This window comes from Lepidochelys kempii, chromosome 1, assembly GCF_965140285.1.
Source record: "Lepidochelys kempii isolate rLepKem1 chromosome 1, rLepKem1.hap1, whole genome shotgun sequence".
Taxonomy (NCBI): domain Eukaryota; kingdom Metazoa; phylum Chordata; order Testudines; family Cheloniidae; genus Lepidochelys; species Lepidochelys kempii.
In genome coordinates this window covers 231255937-231273899 of record NC_136380.1, presented here as the reverse complement: position 1 = coordinate 231273899, position 17963 = coordinate 231255937, and the positions used below count along the sequence as shown (strand labels likewise).

At 39.4% G+C, this 17963-nt stretch overlaps 1 protein-coding gene across 3 annotated transcripts in view; it reads left to right on the top strand.

The window, feature by feature from the left end:
* STK38L (serine/threonine kinase 38 like) overlaps positions 1–17718 on the top strand; it is a 60212-nt gene extending 42494 nt beyond the window's left edge. For 2 of the 3 annotated variants that reach the window (XM_073317398.2, XM_073317379.2), the window contains 9 exons: positions 3522–3645; positions 4215–4369; positions 5392–5494; positions 6347–6408; positions 8309–8426; positions 8890–9013; positions 12188–12283; positions 13229–13320; positions 14901–17718. In XM_073317398.2, coding sequence (XP_073173499.1) covers positions 3522–3645; positions 4215–4369; positions 5392–5494; positions 6347–6408; positions 8309–8426; positions 8890–9013; positions 12188–12283; positions 13229–13320; positions 14901–15028 — 1002 coding nt within the window. In that variant the 3' untranslated portion in view covers positions 15029–17718. The remainder of the gene's footprint in view (positions 1–3521; positions 3646–4214; positions 4370–5391; positions 5495–6346; positions 6409–8308; positions 8427–8889; positions 9014–12187; positions 12284–13228; positions 13321–14900) is intronic. The other variant, XM_073317388.2, reaches the window with a different exon arrangement.
* Positions 17719–17963: the final 245 nt, after the last annotated feature.

Below are 17963 nucleotides of genomic sequence, written 5' to 3'. Positions count from 1 at the left end.
TTTAAGAACACTTTCACTGCAGATTTGACAAAACATAGAACAGGTTCCAATATAAGATTTCTAAAGGTAGCGACAGCACTCAACCCAAGGTTTAAGAATCTTAAGTGCCTTCCTAAATCTGAGAGGGACGAGGTGTGGAGCATGCTTTCAGAAGTCTAAAAGAGCAACACTCTGATGCAGAAGCTACAGAACGTGAACCATCAAAAAAGAAAATCAACCTTCAATTGCCGGCATGTGACTCAGATGATGAAAATGAACATGCGTCAGTCCACACAGCTTTGGATCATTATCAAGCAGAATCCGTCGTCAGCATGGACGCATGTCCTCTGGGATGGTGGTTGAAGCATGAAGGGACATAAGAATCTTTAGCACATCTAGCATGTAAATATCTTGCAGCGCCGGCTATAACAATGCCATGTAAAGGCCTGTTCTCACTTTCAGGGGACGTTATAAACAAGAATAGGGCAGCGTTATTGCTGCAAATGTAAAAAAACTTGTTTGTCTGAGTGATTGGCTGAACAAGAAGTAGGACTGAGTGGACTTGTAGACGCTAAAGTTTTACATTGTTTTATTTTTTGAATGTATTTATATTTTGTACATAATGCTACATTTGTAAGTTGAACTTTCAAGATAAAGAGATTGCACTGCAGTGCTTGTATTAGGTGAACTGAAGTGCTATTTTGTTTTTTACAGTACTAATATTTGTAATAAATAATATAAAGTGAGCCCTGTACACTTTGCATTCTGTGTTGTAATTGAAATCAATATATTTGAAAATGTAGAAGACATCCAAAAATATTTAAATAATTCTATTATTGTTTAACAGCATGATTAATCATACAATTAATTGCAATTAATTTTTGTAATCACTTGACAGCCCTAGTTTAAACTGAAAAAAGAAGGAGCTTAAGTACAGAGCATTCTGACAGTACTCTATATGCAAGAGGCTTCTTGAAAAAATTTTCTTGGCCCAAATTGAAAATTGAGATATGGTTGTTAAGCCCTCTGCTGGTCAAATATGTTTTGCCCATCCCATTGTTTTAAATAGATGTTCCATTGAATAGGTACATGACTGAAACATAACCTGTGGCATTTAAACATAATTGTTATGTCTACACTGCAGCAAGAGGTGTAACTTCTGGCTCAGGTAGATATACCCACGCTAGCTCTGGCTGAGCTAATGTGCTAAAAATAACTATGGGCAACATGGGTGGTGGCAGAGACTAGTAGCCAAAGTACAGTCCCACCCTCTCTCCTGGGTTATACACTCAGGCAGCTAGCCTGTGACACTGCCTGTGTAGCTGCAACAACACTGCAATTTTTAATTCTATCAAAGCAGGTGCAGGTACATCTGTCTGAGCCAGAAATTACACCCACGGCTGCAGTATAGACATACCTACAGGGAGTAGGGAGCCTACATTTGCTCAATGTTCTGCTGCCTAATGTGTTCTATAGGAACAACACATTGAAGATAAATGCAATAAAATCTACACAATTTCAACTATGTTGACATTGGGAGAGATCATCATGATTTGTTTTTAAACTAAGTTTAATTGTATGCAATATCCTTATTCTGCAAAGGAGGGAGTGAGGAAAGAAATCATTTTCAAGGTAGTAATATGGGATCACTTAATTAGGGGTAGGCAAATAACTTGAAGTGAGTAGGCTGCTGCGGGTAGGTGACAGAACGAGGAATGTGAAGTCTACTGTCATCGCATAAATATTTCTGGCCAGTAGAGTTGGGAGGTAGGGGGGTAAAAAAATTGCATTAAAGTTCAGATCTCTCTATTGCTTGGTGAAAATAGCTCTGAAAGCTGGAAACATGTAAGATGATTTCCTTCTATTTAATAATTTCTTGTATCCGACGCATGAAAAACCTTCAGCTGTCAGGGATTACTGTTCAACTCTTCATATATCAATTTCTTTAAGAATTAGGGAACGCTCAGTGCACAATGGAATACAGTGCTTAGCTGCATTATCCCTAAGTTCCAGCGAACCTCACTGAGTTACATCATACCATGTAGTCTTTCTGCACAAGCCTCTTCTCCACTAAAATGCTCCCCCTTTACAGCACCACAGTTCTCCCAACTGCCAGTGCTGCAGACAAAAATAGCACGTCACGGTGCTTTTCCACCTGTACTACTCTGTAAACAGTTTTCAGATAAGTGTCTCAAAGCCTAAGATATTTCTCATTGCATTTTGTGAAGAGTTGATTAATATTTTTCAAAAGTTTTGCTCGTAAGTTGTATTCAACCAACAGAATATCACTTGGGATATATTGCTGCAGCTCAGGCACTTGTATTTTACCTGTATTGATGATGGAACCAGTCTTCTGCCAGACAAACAGGCTGTGAAGTAAAAACTGCTGAAATTGGCAGTACCAATGTATCTCTCATTTCTACAGATGTGGTTAATTTAGCAACCAGCCCATTGTTATTAGAGAAGATTCATAGTCAATCGTGCTATAAGGAACGTATTATACAAAACAGTTATCAGCTCACTTACTGTGGTTACATAAATGAGAGGTCTGATAATTATTGTCAATAATAATACTCCACCTGTCATTTTACCTCTGTTTCTGCATGATTTAAGACAAGATCCTACACTTTACCCAATACTTGTACCAGGCTTTCACATTGCCTTTCAAATTACATTCCAGCCATTTGCAGGTATCTATGAATTCACAATCGGGAAAGTTACATTACAGACCAGACCTTGACATGGGTTTGTACTTTAATATGTAAAAAAATGCCTTTCTTGAAATAAAAAAATCCAATAGCCAGTTTCAATAAAACATCCAAAGAAATTCCATTTTCCACAAGCTCTGTTCAACTACTGAATATTATGCATAAAATAGAAACACCCTTTACAAACAGCATCCTACCTTTGGGAATGCTTTGAGATAGTCTCTTGAATCAGGAGTTTGCCTCCAAAAAATCATGACTGCCATATAGTTATTCTCTCACAGTTGGCTTCACAGAGATTCTGTGCGGAGATGTGTACCAGGGCGGCTTGTTCCTGCCTCTCTGTTCAAGCCCACAAACTGCTCAGAGACCTTTTATTGGTAAAAACACTCCATGCAGTTTATTTACCACAGTGTTTCCACCACTCTTTTATATGCTGTACAGCCTTATGCCTACTGTCCTAGGGAGCCCTCAGCTCCAGAGGCAGGGGAGATCTCTCTCTCTCTCTCTTTTTCTGCTTCCCCTCTCTTCCTTCCTTCCTTCCTGTGCCTTTTGTATCATCTGCCTGATGGGCTAATTAGCCTCTTCATTCTCCTCAGCCCATCAGTTAGGCACAGCTCTTCGTAATGAGGTCTACTCTAGAGTAATTAATTAGTTACAGTGACCAGAGTGCTGGCTCCGCTGCTGTTGCCCAGCACCCTGACACAGGATTATAAACAGTTTCTTCATCAGAGATCATGAACAGTGTAGTGATTGTTACAGTAACTAGATATACAATTTAATATTAAAGTAATAATTGTCCTTGATATTAATGACAATTTGTTTATCTGCATGTAGGTGGCCCATATCAGAGCAGAAAGAGACATATTGGTTGAAGCGGATGGTGCTTGGGTGGTGAAAATGTTTTATAGTTTTCAGGATAAAAGGAATCTTTACCTGATCATGGAGTTCCTACCTGGAGGTAAAAAGCAAACCAATGAGTTCAGTGGCTCAGTGCTTAAAGTATTTATTCCTTTTTTTATGTAGTTGATGACAAAAGCAATCTTAATGGGATTTTTATGCTATGTTAAATTTCAGTGTCAGTGATATCACCATTCCTGCATTTTTTTTTCATTTTTTTAAGCCCTTAAAACATCTGTAATCACAGTTGTGGTTTTGGATGAAATAATTCCTGTAATCAGCTGTTCTGCTGTTCTCTACAGATGCCAATAACTGTGAAAGTGGCTATTGCTGAAAACAATTACTGTGTGGTATATGTTAGGAGATACGTAATTAAACTGACTCCACCTCACTGAGTACCCTACTTAAAAATCCAGTTAATAATTTTCAGCTGGTTCCTGCTAGGTCCAATTTGCCAAACAGGCTCTGAAGCAGAGTAACAATGGGTCTATTGGGCTAGCAATTCCGTGCAGTTGAAACCTGCAGAAGCCAATTGTAGGATTCTAATGGAATCTACTGACATTTCCAGTAGGGCTATCCTGGGTAATTAAAATGCACTGGTCTTTCTAATGTGTTTTTCTCTGTGGGTAGGTGATATGATGACCTTACTTATGAAGAAAGACACTTTAACAGAAGAGGAAACACAATTTTACATTTCTGAAACTGTGCTGGCCATCGATGCCATTCATCAGCTGGGATTCATACATAGAGATATTAAACCAGATAACCTCTTGCTGGATGCCAAGGCATGTAACTTGTTTGTAAACTATTTAAGTTTAAACTTCTACTGTCTGATGCCAATCTCCCTTACATGTGTGTTAATCAGAAATAACTCGATGAAATAAATAGATGATCATAATGGTCCCTTCTGACCTAAATATCTATGAATCTATGAAACTCCATTGTATCCGTTAGCATTACACTAGTGTTTAAACTGGTGGGAGTGAAATCAGAATCTGCCTCCCATATTTTATCTTGTAGAACATCTATACAATTAGCATAGCAAAAGTAGCACTAAATTGTTTCACTTTACTGAAAGTGTTTACAATGGGGATCTTCTTAGATGCTAGAAAAGACCCATCCACAATGTCCATATACTTGCAGACTGTAGTGTCGAGCTAAAACCACATTCACATACATTAATTGTTGTTGCAGTCTGTTACTTTAAGAAAAGCATAAAGTACAAAATATACGATAATGCTACATAAATGTTCAGTTTTTCTTTTAAATTATCATTGTCATTTTTGATGCCATTATCTCATTTGGCTTTTTATCTGTTAACTGATCAGAAGGGAGATTTACTGGTAAGAGCCAAGAATCTAAACTAGTCTGTTACCTTATGTGAGTCTGATGACCACCTTTGTATCTTTCTAAATCTAGCTATAAAACTGGATTAAAACACGATATTAAATTTTTTAAAGTATATTTCATCCTAGTTGAGACTTCCTAAGTAAACAGTATTGTACTTTTCCATTTTTTCCCTCTAACCCCAAGCATCAGATAAACAAACAAAACTCCAAAATTCTTTGGAATAATTAAGCATAGTTCATTCATTACAAAGAAGAGGCAATGATTCCCCTGCTAAGAAAAAATCATTCTTTCTTGCTGAATAAAGATTCAGTCATTATAATGCCCTCTAGATAAATAATCCTGCACAAATCTGCAGTTCATGCATTTCTGAAGTGAGTAGGTAATGTTATTAAGATGCGTTGCTCCCTTTAACACTCAACTTTTCCAATAATGTTTTTATCTTCTCTTGATTCTGTAGGGTCATGTGAAGCTATCTGATTTTGGACTATGCACTGGTTTAAAGAAAGCTCATCGAACTGAATTCTACAGGAACCTCACACACAATCCACCAAGTGACTTTTGTAAGTATAAAGGTGTTCTAGTTAAAGTGTTAAACGGCTTTAGACTGCAGCCATTCCACACTGTAATTTTAAGCCTGTTAGGTTTCACAGAACAAGCAAGACTGGGTTGGGTTGAGTTGTTTTTTGAATGGGAGAAGACTCCACAGAATAGCTAGGCATTAGAGGAAGGAGATGGTGTTGGTGATTCTGTAGGTGGCACTTTTCTCCGAGTCTGAATTGAACCCATCCCCCATAATGTTAGCGGACCCTGCACTTCTGGAAACTTTCTTTCAGCTAGAATGTCCTCATCAGTTGGAATCAGTAATGATCTGATGAAACTTTTCATAATGGTAAGGGTGTCATCCTATTTGCCATGGTCACATTTCAATGGTAGGTAACTAATTACCTGCTTCTGATCTAAATTCCCCTTGTGGCTGAATTCGGATTCCTTGTTCTTAACTTCCAGCTTTGCTGTGCAATGGCTGCCATGGTCAGAGGTGCCTGTATTTTATTGGTGGAAGGAGTAATCTGTGTATATACATTACCAGGCCCAACATAAAGGTGTTGCGCTTCAGTTAGTTAATGTTGTAAAACATTAAGAAATCCTTGGATCATTGTATCAAATATCATTATTGTTACTATTGCACTTTAAACATTCCCTGTCCAGGCAGCTTAGAATTGTTTGACATAATCTCCCTTTTCCCTCTTCCATTCTACCAAAAAAATAAAAATCTGTAATTGGGCATTTTAAAGGTACAAAAAGATTATTTTGTAAAAATGACATGTTATCAATCGGGCTGATTTTTTTTTTCTTTTTTTCTTGTACTCTTTCACAAATCTTTTAATGTCTAATAACTCTGTTTTGTAACTAAGCATTTCAGAATATGAACTCAAAGAGAAAAGCAGAAACGTGGAAGAAGAACAGACGACAGCTGGTGAGTCACTTTGCAGTGGAACCTATTTACGTTTTGTAGAAATAAAGTTGTCTGCACATACCTCTTTGTACAGACAAACTTTAAAAGTCTGCGTTAATGTTCAAGTTGCTGCCTTAAAATCTCAAAGGCCCAGATCATGCAAACATGAACGTGCTTAACTTTGTGTGAGTAGTTCCACTGTAGTCAAGAGGCAGTGTGGTTTAGTAGTTAAGGCACCAAATTCAGTCACAAGATCTGAGGGCAGATCTTCAGTTGGTATAAATGTTTATAGCATGGAGCCATGGAAACTTTTATACAGATCTGCCACTTGGAGCACTTATTCCTGGCTCTGCCACTGGACCTGCTGTCAAGTCAATTCACTTCTCTGTGCTTTTGTTTCCCTTCCCACCTTTCGTTTGTCTTGTCATTTAGACTGGAAACTCTTCAGAGCAGGGATTGCTTCTTACATACGTTTGTATATTACCTAGCACAGTGGGGCCCCCCTCTCAGTTGGGTCCTCAAAGTGCTATCATCATACATTGAATTAATGCTAACAACAAGTGTTTGCATGATTAGTGCCTAAGTAAGGATATTCAAAAACAGTCCACCAGTAAAGGTAACTCAACTACATTGTACAACTGAGTTCATATAATTGATTGTATGCTTTGTAAATCACAAACTGTAATATATTAAACTCATAAAATAACAACAAAAGTATGTCTTTGCTGTATTTGAAAAGATTAATAAATATTTGTAAATAGAAAAAATAATAAACATTGCATGTGTGCAGTACAGCCAAGCAAACATTGCTCTCTGACCCTTAACTTTGGCATTTCTTGACTCGATAAAATTTACATTGGTGGTTGAGCTGGTTTAAAATATCTGACACATTTGTTTTTCAAAACACCTATTTGCTTGTGTGTTTTGTAATTTTATAGGTTGTGTCTTCACTGCACTGTTAACTTGGGTGATTGGCAGTTGGGCGAGAGCCCCTGGATGGGTCCAGTTTGGGTGTGAGCAGCCAAACCATAAAGCCATGTCCACTAGCCTGAGTCAACACTGGCACTGTACTTGCTTGTGTGAGACACTAGGACTTCTGAGGTCTCATCCCATGGTTCTTTGCACTGCAGTAAAATGAGATGCTCTGTGATTGTTTCCTAGTGAATTATAGGAGAACGTCTCTGTCTTTCTGGGCATGGAGTGGGATCTGTGGGAAGGCATTGGAAAACTATCAGCAGTTGAGTGATTGAGCCCGCGTCCTCACTGCAAAGTAGGCAGGTTACCACCCTGAGTGTAATTAGCATTTTGGCTTTAAGTAGAGATGAGTGACATTCAAAATTTCCATCCGTTGGGAAATTCCTGACCAGCTCTAGCTTTAACCTGTACCCCAGGATAGGCCAGCGAGCTCAGGTACAAAGCACACCTCACTTTTTTGTGTGTGAATGGGAGCCATGTTAGGGGAAACACCTGCATAAGAGCCTGAGTTAATTCTGCAATGCAGACGCGCTCATATACAGAACAGTTTGTTAGTGTTTCAGGAGCGTCAGATGTTGAATGTACACTTTTTCTGACTTCGTTTGTAATTTACTAGTAATACGGTAGGCTAAAATGTAGATAAAGAACTGTGATCTAAGAAATCGTTGATATTTCCGTCTGTATGTACTATGGTCTCGTCACACTTCGGGGGGGCAGGGGGGGCAGCCTAACTTCAAAGTTATTTTTGGTTCTGTGCTTGTGTATCTAAATGAATGGTCTCTCTTGAGTTTTATGTATTGTGACTTATCAAATGACTTACCCTTTTTCCACTAAATATTAGTGCTCTATATATTCATTCCAATACTTTTTTTTTCACAGAACTTTAAAATGGTGAGTGTATAACCCATATAAAGAGCCCACCCAACCCCTACTTTTTTTCCCCCAGGCATACTCTACTGTTGGGACCCCAGATTATATTGCTCCGGAAGTATTCATGCAGACTGGGTACAACAAGTTGTGTGACTGGTGGTCTTTGGGAGTGATTATGTATGAAATGCTAATAGGTAGGTTGTTACCAACCCCGGGATAGATTTTAGGGTCGGAAGGGACCATTAGATGATTGAGTCTGACCTGCTGTATAACACAGGGCATAGAATTTCATCTAGTAACTTTTTTTTATTGAGCCCAACAATTCATGCCCAACTAAGTAGATCTTCCAGAAGGGCATTCACTCTTAATCTGAAGACATTCAGAGATGGAGAATGCGCCACTTCCCTTAGTAGTTTGGTCCAGTGATCGACCAGCCTCACTGGTAAAAATTGTTACAGATTCAGTCCCCTTAACCTTTAACTTTACTATTCCAAAGGTATTTGGTAGCTTTCAAGGAGAGAATTTTTTTCGCTGACATTGCCATGCAGAACTTTTTGAGGGAGAGGTAGCAAAATGGCTTTGTTTTATGGCAGACTGGGCCTAAGTACATTTTTCTAATGCTGGAAAAGCTCATTAAGCTTTTTTCCATGTATATAGGGTATCCACCTTTCTGCTCAGAAACGCCACAAGAAACTTATAGGAAAGTTATGAACTGGAAAGAAACATTGGTATTTCCTCCAGAGGTGCCCATTTCAGAGAAAGCAAAGGACTTAATTCTAAGGTGAGTAACTAAAACACTTGCGGCCATTCAGACCCATAGACATGATCATCTTCCATTATGTTCATTTTCCAGTGTGTAGAGAAACTCATTTCTGCAGTGTGGAAAGGTGCTGAACTCCTCTCCTTCTCCCCATACAACCATTTCCTGAGGCAAAGCTTTACAGGGATGGAAGTTCAGCTCGCTGGGCCGGATCTGCTACCACTGAAGTTGATGGGATCAAGAGTAGGCCCTAAGGAGGGAAGTCCTGAATTAGACTAATGTTTCAGAGTAGCAGCCGTGTTAGTCTGTATTCGCAAAAAGAAAAGGAGTACTTGTGGCACCTTAGACTAACAAATTTATTTGAGCATAAGCTTTTGTGAGCTACAGCTCACTTCATCAGAGGCTGACAGAACCCCCATTCAATGGAAGTTCTGTCTGTATTAGGACTGCATGAGTGGGCCCTGAAAGAATATAAGAAATGGGGAGAGAGGAGGAATAAAGGGAGGATCATGAGGATGCAGGAAAAGAACAGTGATGATAGATTTTAGTGTGTAATACTTGGTCTTGTAAAGCATGAGATGCGTGGGCTGCATAGGCTGCATTAGTCTTTATTACAGCTACCTTTCAAAAGATATAACTTTAGAAGCCGTCTTTTGTGACAAGCACTATAAAAATTATTAATAATGGTCCACAGTTATCTGGGATAAATTATTCAATCAAGTGGAAGATCAAAGCATCTTTTAATTTTAGACACAGAGAAGGTTTTAGGTTGAAAGAGAAGTTGAAGGACCCCATCCAGGTACCTCTCCCACTTCACTCTTTCCGCTATCCACTTCATCTGTTCTTGGTAAATATTTCAATTTTTCAGTTTTTCAATTACACCTCACAAAAATTTGTTCCAAATTCTCATCTGAATGCTTTGCATGAGGGAACAGGAATAATGCAACTGCAAATCTCTTGGAGTGTCTGTCTCCAGCAACAGAGACAGAACAGATCTGAAAAAAAAGAATGTTTTTGAAAATTTGATTTTTGTTATCCATCGGGGAACTGGAATAACTGAACAGCATCCAGCACGTAAAGCACATCAATTCAGAGCCAAACAAAACAACACAGCAGATATAATGGAGTTTGACTTAATCAGCATTTCTCAAATGCAGCCACTGTGGTTGCATGTGGCCACCGTGAGCTTTTCTTGTAGTCATAGCATCCTGTGCTGTGATGGGGGGGTAAGAGGAGCAAAGCAGTGCTTCTTCCCTCCACTCCCCATTGCTCCTGCACTGCCTTAGTGTTGGTTGCTGGGGCCTCCAGCAAGGGTTGGACCCTGCCCCCCTCTGGAGACACCTGGGGCACAACGGTGGAGGAGCAGTCACTTGGTGAGTTCCTCACCTTCTGGCCATGGGGCTTCAGGCTCCAGCCCCGAGCTCTGAATGCGTGGTGGTGGGCCCCAGGCTCTGTCCGCGCAGCTTTGGGCTGTCCCCAAGCCCCCTCCCCTCAGCTTCAGGCTTTGGCCCCCTGCTGCCTCATCCAGCCACCCATCCCCATGGTCCCCGCTCCCCCTGACCCCCCCAGCCAGGGCTTAATTTGCCCCCACGTTTTCTGGGGCTGAGTAAATGATACTTGTATGTTTGTTAATATCACTTTTCACAACTGACTTACTAGCTAGCAATGAATAAATTACAATAATTTGGATGTATATATGTGCATATTTATTTGTTTTTCCTAAAGTTAATTAAGTATTTTAGGAAAAAGCGTGAGAGTGGCCACCAGCAAGAGTTGGTGGCTGCACTCCAAGGCCACCAAGTAATTTGTCCTGAGAACCCCAATATAGAGTTGTTGGGCTATCTGGATAAAATCACATTTCCAAAAGCCATTTCTTGGTGGTGGTGGTGGTGGTGTTTATTCCTTACTTAATATTGATTGACCTGTAGGGATTTGGTTTCAAGGATCAGATTAGAAATAATTTTTCGTTGGCTTTTTTATTTTTTGACAGAAGGGTACTTTGATATATTCAAAGGTTGAGGTGTGAAATTATTTCCTACAAGTGCCATTCAGATGTAAGCCAAGAATATTACTCTTGTGGGAGTATGGCTTAGTCAATTTATAACCTGACTGACTTGTTACATTACTGAAATGCCTGTCAGAACTTGCTTTGTGCTGGCAAGAAAGAGTTTTGTTTCTGTGAAGGTTTGGCAGGTAACATCTTTTATGAATCTGGATGTTGTGATCATTTAGGTATAGCCAGTTACCCAGATTGATTCTTATAAATGAATTGCTCTGAGTGTGTTAGCAACTGCCGAACACACACTCTTGTAATTCTGTTGCCTGAAATAATGGAGAGAATCTTCGATCTGCTGGACAACAATTGCTGCTGAGCACAAATTGTCTACTGCTTTCCGTGCGGAACAGATGACTACGTGAGAGCAGAAGTGGAATGTAGTTAAACAACTTTCAACTTTCAGAAGCAACATTAGTTTATACAAAAGCAGCATGTCCGTCAGCAAAGGGGTTTATGGGAGGGCAGCACAGTGTCATGCAGCACGCTGAAGGCCCAATCTGCAAGTAGCTGAGTGGATTCAACTCCCATGAGATCAATGGGTGGCTTAGAACCTAGAGGGACTGGGCTCTTTGTTTGAAAGGGCCTTGTTGTTTCTCCATTATGGATGCTTGACAAGGCACTTGCTTCTCCAGTTGTCTGGTGGCTAAGCTACCAGTTCCAGGAGGCTGAATCACAGCGCAGCACTGACTGCTTGTCTGGTGGAACGTGCCGCTGTGTAATGCGGGCGGATAAGGAGGTTTTGGAGGTTGGTTAAAAAGAGCACGTACTTAGCAGAAATGGATGCTTTAAAATCAAGGTATCTCTCTTGGGCCAGACCATATAGAGAAACTGGAAATTCCAAGAAACTAAACGTCTTTCTGTTACTGAATAATAACCAGCCCTGGCAGCAACTTGGTCACAGAAGCCTGGGGCTGGAGGGGAAATATGAGATATTACCATTGTAGCATTGTGCCTTTTATAATATGACGGACAACATTTTATTTCTGTGATTTTTCTAGGTGTAATGGGAAGTTGAACAATCCAAAGATAAAACAATTTTAAAGGATTTTACAAAATTTCTGCTACAGGATTGTACAATGATTTATTTTGTAGGCTCCTTTCTGCATTGATTGTAACATTCTTCCTTTTCTCCCCGTCAGATTTTGTATTGATTCAGAAAATAGAATTGGTAGTAATGGAGTAGAGGAAATAAAAGATCATCCATTTTTTGAAGAAGTTGACTGGGGACATATCAGGTATATAGATGTGCTTTGTATATTGGATCTAAATCTTGGTAGCAATAATTTCATATGCTGTAAAGGCAGGAATAACTTGTCTTAATTAGCTTTTTATTTTAAAGTGTACCTCTTGGGAAAAACAAGCAATTCCAGCCTTGTTCTCAGAGGAGGGAAACTGACATTCATAGAGCTGATCAGTCTTTTAACATTCCCTAAACTAGAGAGAATCCAGACTAGTTTGCAGTGATGCAGGACAGAAAGCAGTGGTGGCAGGGAAAGCAGAGTGATTCCTGATTTGCACTCACCTACCTCCAGCATGTTTGCTCCCATGGCTGCAGTGGGCCAGACCTTAGAAGCCTCCCACCTCTCCCCCTGCTCCCACAGCTACCCGTACTGTAACAGGCTGCCAGTATAGCTCATGGCTTTGAAAATACATGTGGCCAGTTCCCCGAGAACAGCCAGTGGTCACCCGGAGGTAGCATGTAGCCTTCTGACCAGGTCATTTGAGGAGGGGAAAAAAAAGAAAATTAAAAAACCCCAGCAAATAAAAATAGCAAACAAAAAAATCATACACAGAAATCACATGGAGAAAGAGAATGAAAAGGAGAAAAGGCTGCAACTATGAATGAAACACAGGGGCATCTCTTTTAAAACTGACTTCAGTGGCACTCAAAATATGGCCAGTAGGGACTGCTGCTGCTCCCATCCTTTCAGGATGCAAGGTAAACCTGTGTCTTATAAATATCGTACCTTCATATGTAAAAGCCCATATTTCTCCTTAATGGTCACCCCACCCAATCCCACAGCTCACTTAGCTCAGTTGAAGTCAGTGGAGGTATAACATTGTACACCAGCTGAGGATCTTGACCTTCGTGTTTACAAGGGGGATATTGTCATCCTGTAGCAAAATTAAAAGGTAATGAAGCCTTTCTTACTGTTCGGTTCTCTTTTATTTGTGTGTAGGGAGAGGCCAGCTGCAATTCCTATAGAAATCAAAAGTATTGACGACACTTCCAATTTCGATGAATTTCCTGAATCTGATATTTTACAGCCAGGTGAGACCTTGTAAATTGCAGTCGTATCTAACACATCCCAAAATATAACCATACAGTTTATCTCCATTTTATTCATTTTTCCAGTATCTTGATCCAGCTACTTCAGACCTGCACTGTGTTTGGATTATCTGGGAACTTTGTTAGTGAATTGCATTTAAATAAAAAAAAATGTAAATCTGTGAACTTACCCCTTCCTTAATCCTCTTTCTCGGGCAGCGTGAAAAGATAGCTTTTAATATTGAGTTAATATAGGGGGAAAAAGGGTGTGGGGGTGTGTGTGTGAAGGGGGGTGGGGGTGGGGGTGGGGGTGTGAGAGAGAAGGTGTGTTGCCTTAACGGTAAGCAGCTACAGGATTTCACCATATAGACAATATCACCACATTTCTGGTAAAGTGTATTGCACTAATTGGTTTCAGATGTTTGGTAACACTGAAATTTAAGCCAGAAGCAAATGTTATATTCTTTGTGGGCAAAATTTCAAAAGCATCTAAACGATAGACAAGCAGCAGTACTAAGGACTGTTAGATCCTTGGCAACCTAATTCTCATTGTAAGTCATATAGGCACTTTTGAAAAAGTTAGGTCCGCATATAGCAGGAGATTCTTAAATGTATGAGACCTGAATCTGCAAGGTGATGGGTTCCCTCAGCTCCCACTGGCTTCAGTTATACTATTTATGTGTGTTGAGATGCATGTTTAAGTATGTTGGCGTCAAACAGTCTTTACTATTTTTCTAGCTCCTCCCACTTACCCAAAATCTTAATTTTTTTTCTGTAACTCTGAAATGGCTCCTATATAATGGCAAGTTGGTTTTCCTCTTCCTTTAATGCCAGAATTTTCAAACCTGGATGCCTAAAGTTAGGTACCTAAGTCTATATTTAGGCAGCTAATTAAATTACATGGATTTATTTTCATAAGTTTTGAGGATCTATTACTCCCATTGACTTTAATAGGCATTCGTGATACACAGTATCACAGAAAATGTTGCTTATTCTTTTGATGCCTAAATATGAACTTGAGACCCTAACTTTCAGCACCACGTCTGAAAATGTTGGCCTAGAACTATAGGAACATTTATTCTGAGTAATTATTTTACAAGAACAATTCTGTGTTCAGCACTGGAATAATATTAGATGTTCATAAAGTCAAATGTTAGCTCTCCTCAATGTTCTACAAACATCACAAAAGCACTAAGTAGTGAAGAAGAGTGTAAATATAGAGTGATATAGTCCTGTTGGGAAAGGTCTGATTTGTTGCTGCTGTTTCTGGTGGGATACCATGTGCGTGTGAACTCCTAAAAGTTGTTGGTTTTTTAATTGTGGTCACAGTTGTGGATCAGTATCTTACTGTGGCAGGCAATATAAAGGGCATTCCTTCCTCAAAGATGCCGGTTGATATCCTGGCCCTCCTGAAGTTAATGGCAAAACTTCCATTGACTTTACTAGGACCAGGATTTCACCTGTAGTCTTTATGATGCTAGAGAGAACCAACTTCAGGATTGTTTGCCTGACATTGTGTGGCAGCTTCTCTTACCAGCAATACTAATGTTTTTAATTCTTTCCTTTTGATTTCTACATTCCAGTGCCAAATACCACAGAACCTGACTACAAATCCAAAGACTGGGTTTTCCTCAATTATACCTACAAGAGGTTTGAAGGGCTTACACAGCGTGGCTCTATCCCTTCCTACATGAAAGCTGGGAAGTTGTGAAACAAAACAAAACCCCACAAAATTAAAAACAAAACAAACAAAAAAAACCTCAGGTAGCTGCATCACCAGGCCTGCTTGGCGTAGATATCAATACAGTGACTCTGGTGCGCATCGACTTCACAAAGAAATTCTACGGGATTAGGATTTCTAAGACTACTACAGGAATTAGTTGGCAGTGCCAGCTGGCTTTTTTTTTTTTTTTTTTTTTTTTAATATTTGAATATTTTTGTTAACTTTATTATACAAAGGTACTGGAATAAAAGGATCATACATCCCTTTGTAAGTGCACTGCCTATGGGTGTATAAAGGTTAATTATGCCTCTGTGTACTGTGGCTTTGTTTGTACTGTAAGCCATCTAATCCACCCGGAGAAAAACATATCATTTTAAAAAGCAACATGGGCTAATGTTGTAGCACCATTATTTTACTGCTGACCTGGTGGGTTTTAGATATAAATATACAGTATAAAAACCATCAACCATATTTGTAAAAGTCTGAGTGATTGTCCACATGCATTCCTCTCCTGGTGTACATGCACCCATGCACAGAGTAATTTAACAGTCATCAAACAAGCAGAGACAACATTGCTCTTTTCCTCAAAGAAGCCTCTCACCTTGGTACAGAGCTCCCGAGAACACCTAAAAGGGTAGCTCCACCTGTGGAAGAAAGATACTCCTCCTCTTGCTCAACAGTGAGCGCATACCAACATAGGACAGGTTCCACCCTTATACTTATTAATCAACTTCCGTAGCTCCACTTCTGAAGATCAGGGCCCATTCCATCATGCCTCTGCAACTTCTCTAAGTAGCATTCCCTTTTTTTGAGCTATGTAGGGCAGCTACCTGGACTCAGTCCACATTTTCATTCAGTACTATTCCTTAGTAGAGAGTTTCAGATCTGATGTCCACTTTGGCAGAGCTGTCCTGCAACTGTTGTTTAAACAGAGCGCAAGTAGATCTCTTGACAGTGAGGTCACGGCTTGTGAGGCACCAGAAGTGACACACATGTGGACAATCACATAAACAAGGTTACTTGTCTTACAGTAACTGTGGTTCTTCGAGATGTGTTCACAGCCTGACCACCTTCCCTGAGGGATGGTTGGGCCCTCTCTGGCCCTTATGCCCTCAGAACATCCAGGACACAGATGCGGCCTCAACAGATGCTGCTCTTCAAAATAATCTAATCTCACACTTATTAGGTGCATGTACCCCAGAAGTGGAATCCATGTGGGCCACACATCTTGAAGAACCACAGTTAATACAGAGTAAGTAGCCATTCTTTATAAAGATTAAAAAAAATGTGCCCTATGTGATTGAACTTTCCAAGATACCTGAAGGTAATTTTATTAAGGAGATTTCATGAAAATAGCAAACACTCAGAAAAACTGGTTATTTGTGTGTGGGGGGAGAGGAGAAGTATATACATTGAACTTAAAGCTATCTACTACACTGACTTGTCTGTACATATTAATTGGTTTATCACCAGGGAAAAAGCTACACCCTCCTAGTCATAACACTAAAGATAATTTGCATATAAAACTGCTGATGGCTAATCAAATGAATGCTCACATAGGAGTTACACTGTTAGGGAGACTTACTGCAGTATATTTAGCATAATAATCTCCCTTATCATGATAGTCGAATTTATTTTCTGAAAAAATGGCATTATTTTAATCTAATCAGCAAGTCAAATTAAAGAAAATACTAGTATACTGCTTTTAGAAGGGTAGTGGGAATTCTTTTTAAAGGCAAAACAATGACACTGTAATGATCTAAAGGCAACAGAAGGTTTATCTACACTGGCTTTCCAAAAACAAGGAAGTGCAACATATCTTTTTGCTTGTTAATTTTATCTTTTTTTCTTTTGCCAGTGTTTGTCATTGTGCCATTTTCTTTCTTATTCTCAGCGTACCAAAGATCCTGAAATGGCTTGATGATTGCAACCTTGTGAAGTTTTGATTTCCATGCCTATGTTTTATTAACTTCTGTTAAATGTGGAATGGGGTATACAATTCATAAAAGGTTTTTTTCTGGGAAGTTAACCTATTCCAGCAGGAGAAACTGTTAAATCATCAGTTGCATAGAGGTGAGCCTGAACCAAAATCCTGTATCTGACTACCCCCAAACTGAGGAGGAAGTTTGGATTGAAATAAAGCTGAATTTTTGGACTTGGGTCCCTCTTGAATCAGCATGGGTTAATTAACTGAGGTACAGGCAGTAAATGATGGTCAGGGGGATTATTTTGTTGTGTGAGAAGGGGTTAAAAGTACAAAGTAATGTTGCCAGCATTCAGAATTGAATATTGTTGAGACTGCATTTGCACTGTTAATTTGCCTTGCTGACGAGTTAGGTAAATTTTATTTTTATAGGTCAATTATTAAAAACCTAAGTCATTGCATACAGTGTGGGGTAATTTCAAGCATTGTAACATGCTGTACCTTGTCCTTTTAATGTTGTTCATATTACAAAAGCTCATTCTCTGAGTCTAAATGACAACTGCTATTTTTTTTTTCCCCTGGACTGTTGCATTGGTTGTGGTGGGGAAAGTTACATAGAAGCATTATAAAAGATTTATATGAGGCTTTTTACAGCATTTGAAAATAAACGTAGCATTCTTTTGTAAAGTTGCACTGTTTTTTAACCCAGTTCATAATGTCATTTTGTTTCTCTTTCCAAATGCGTGGATGACAGAGGACTTCTGAGACAGTTGAAGGCTTTCAGTGTTGGATATGCCCATATTGAATTCCATCATACACCAGTCAAAGCTACGGTTGCCTTCGGTCAAAACAATTAGCCATGCTGCTGTTGCTATCATTACATAGACTGCAACCATATGTTTAAAAATAGTTATTACTATTTATTGTAGCTTCCCAAACTTTTTCCTGTGTGGACCACATTTTAGTAAATTGAGTCTGTCGTGGAGAACTTGTCCCACC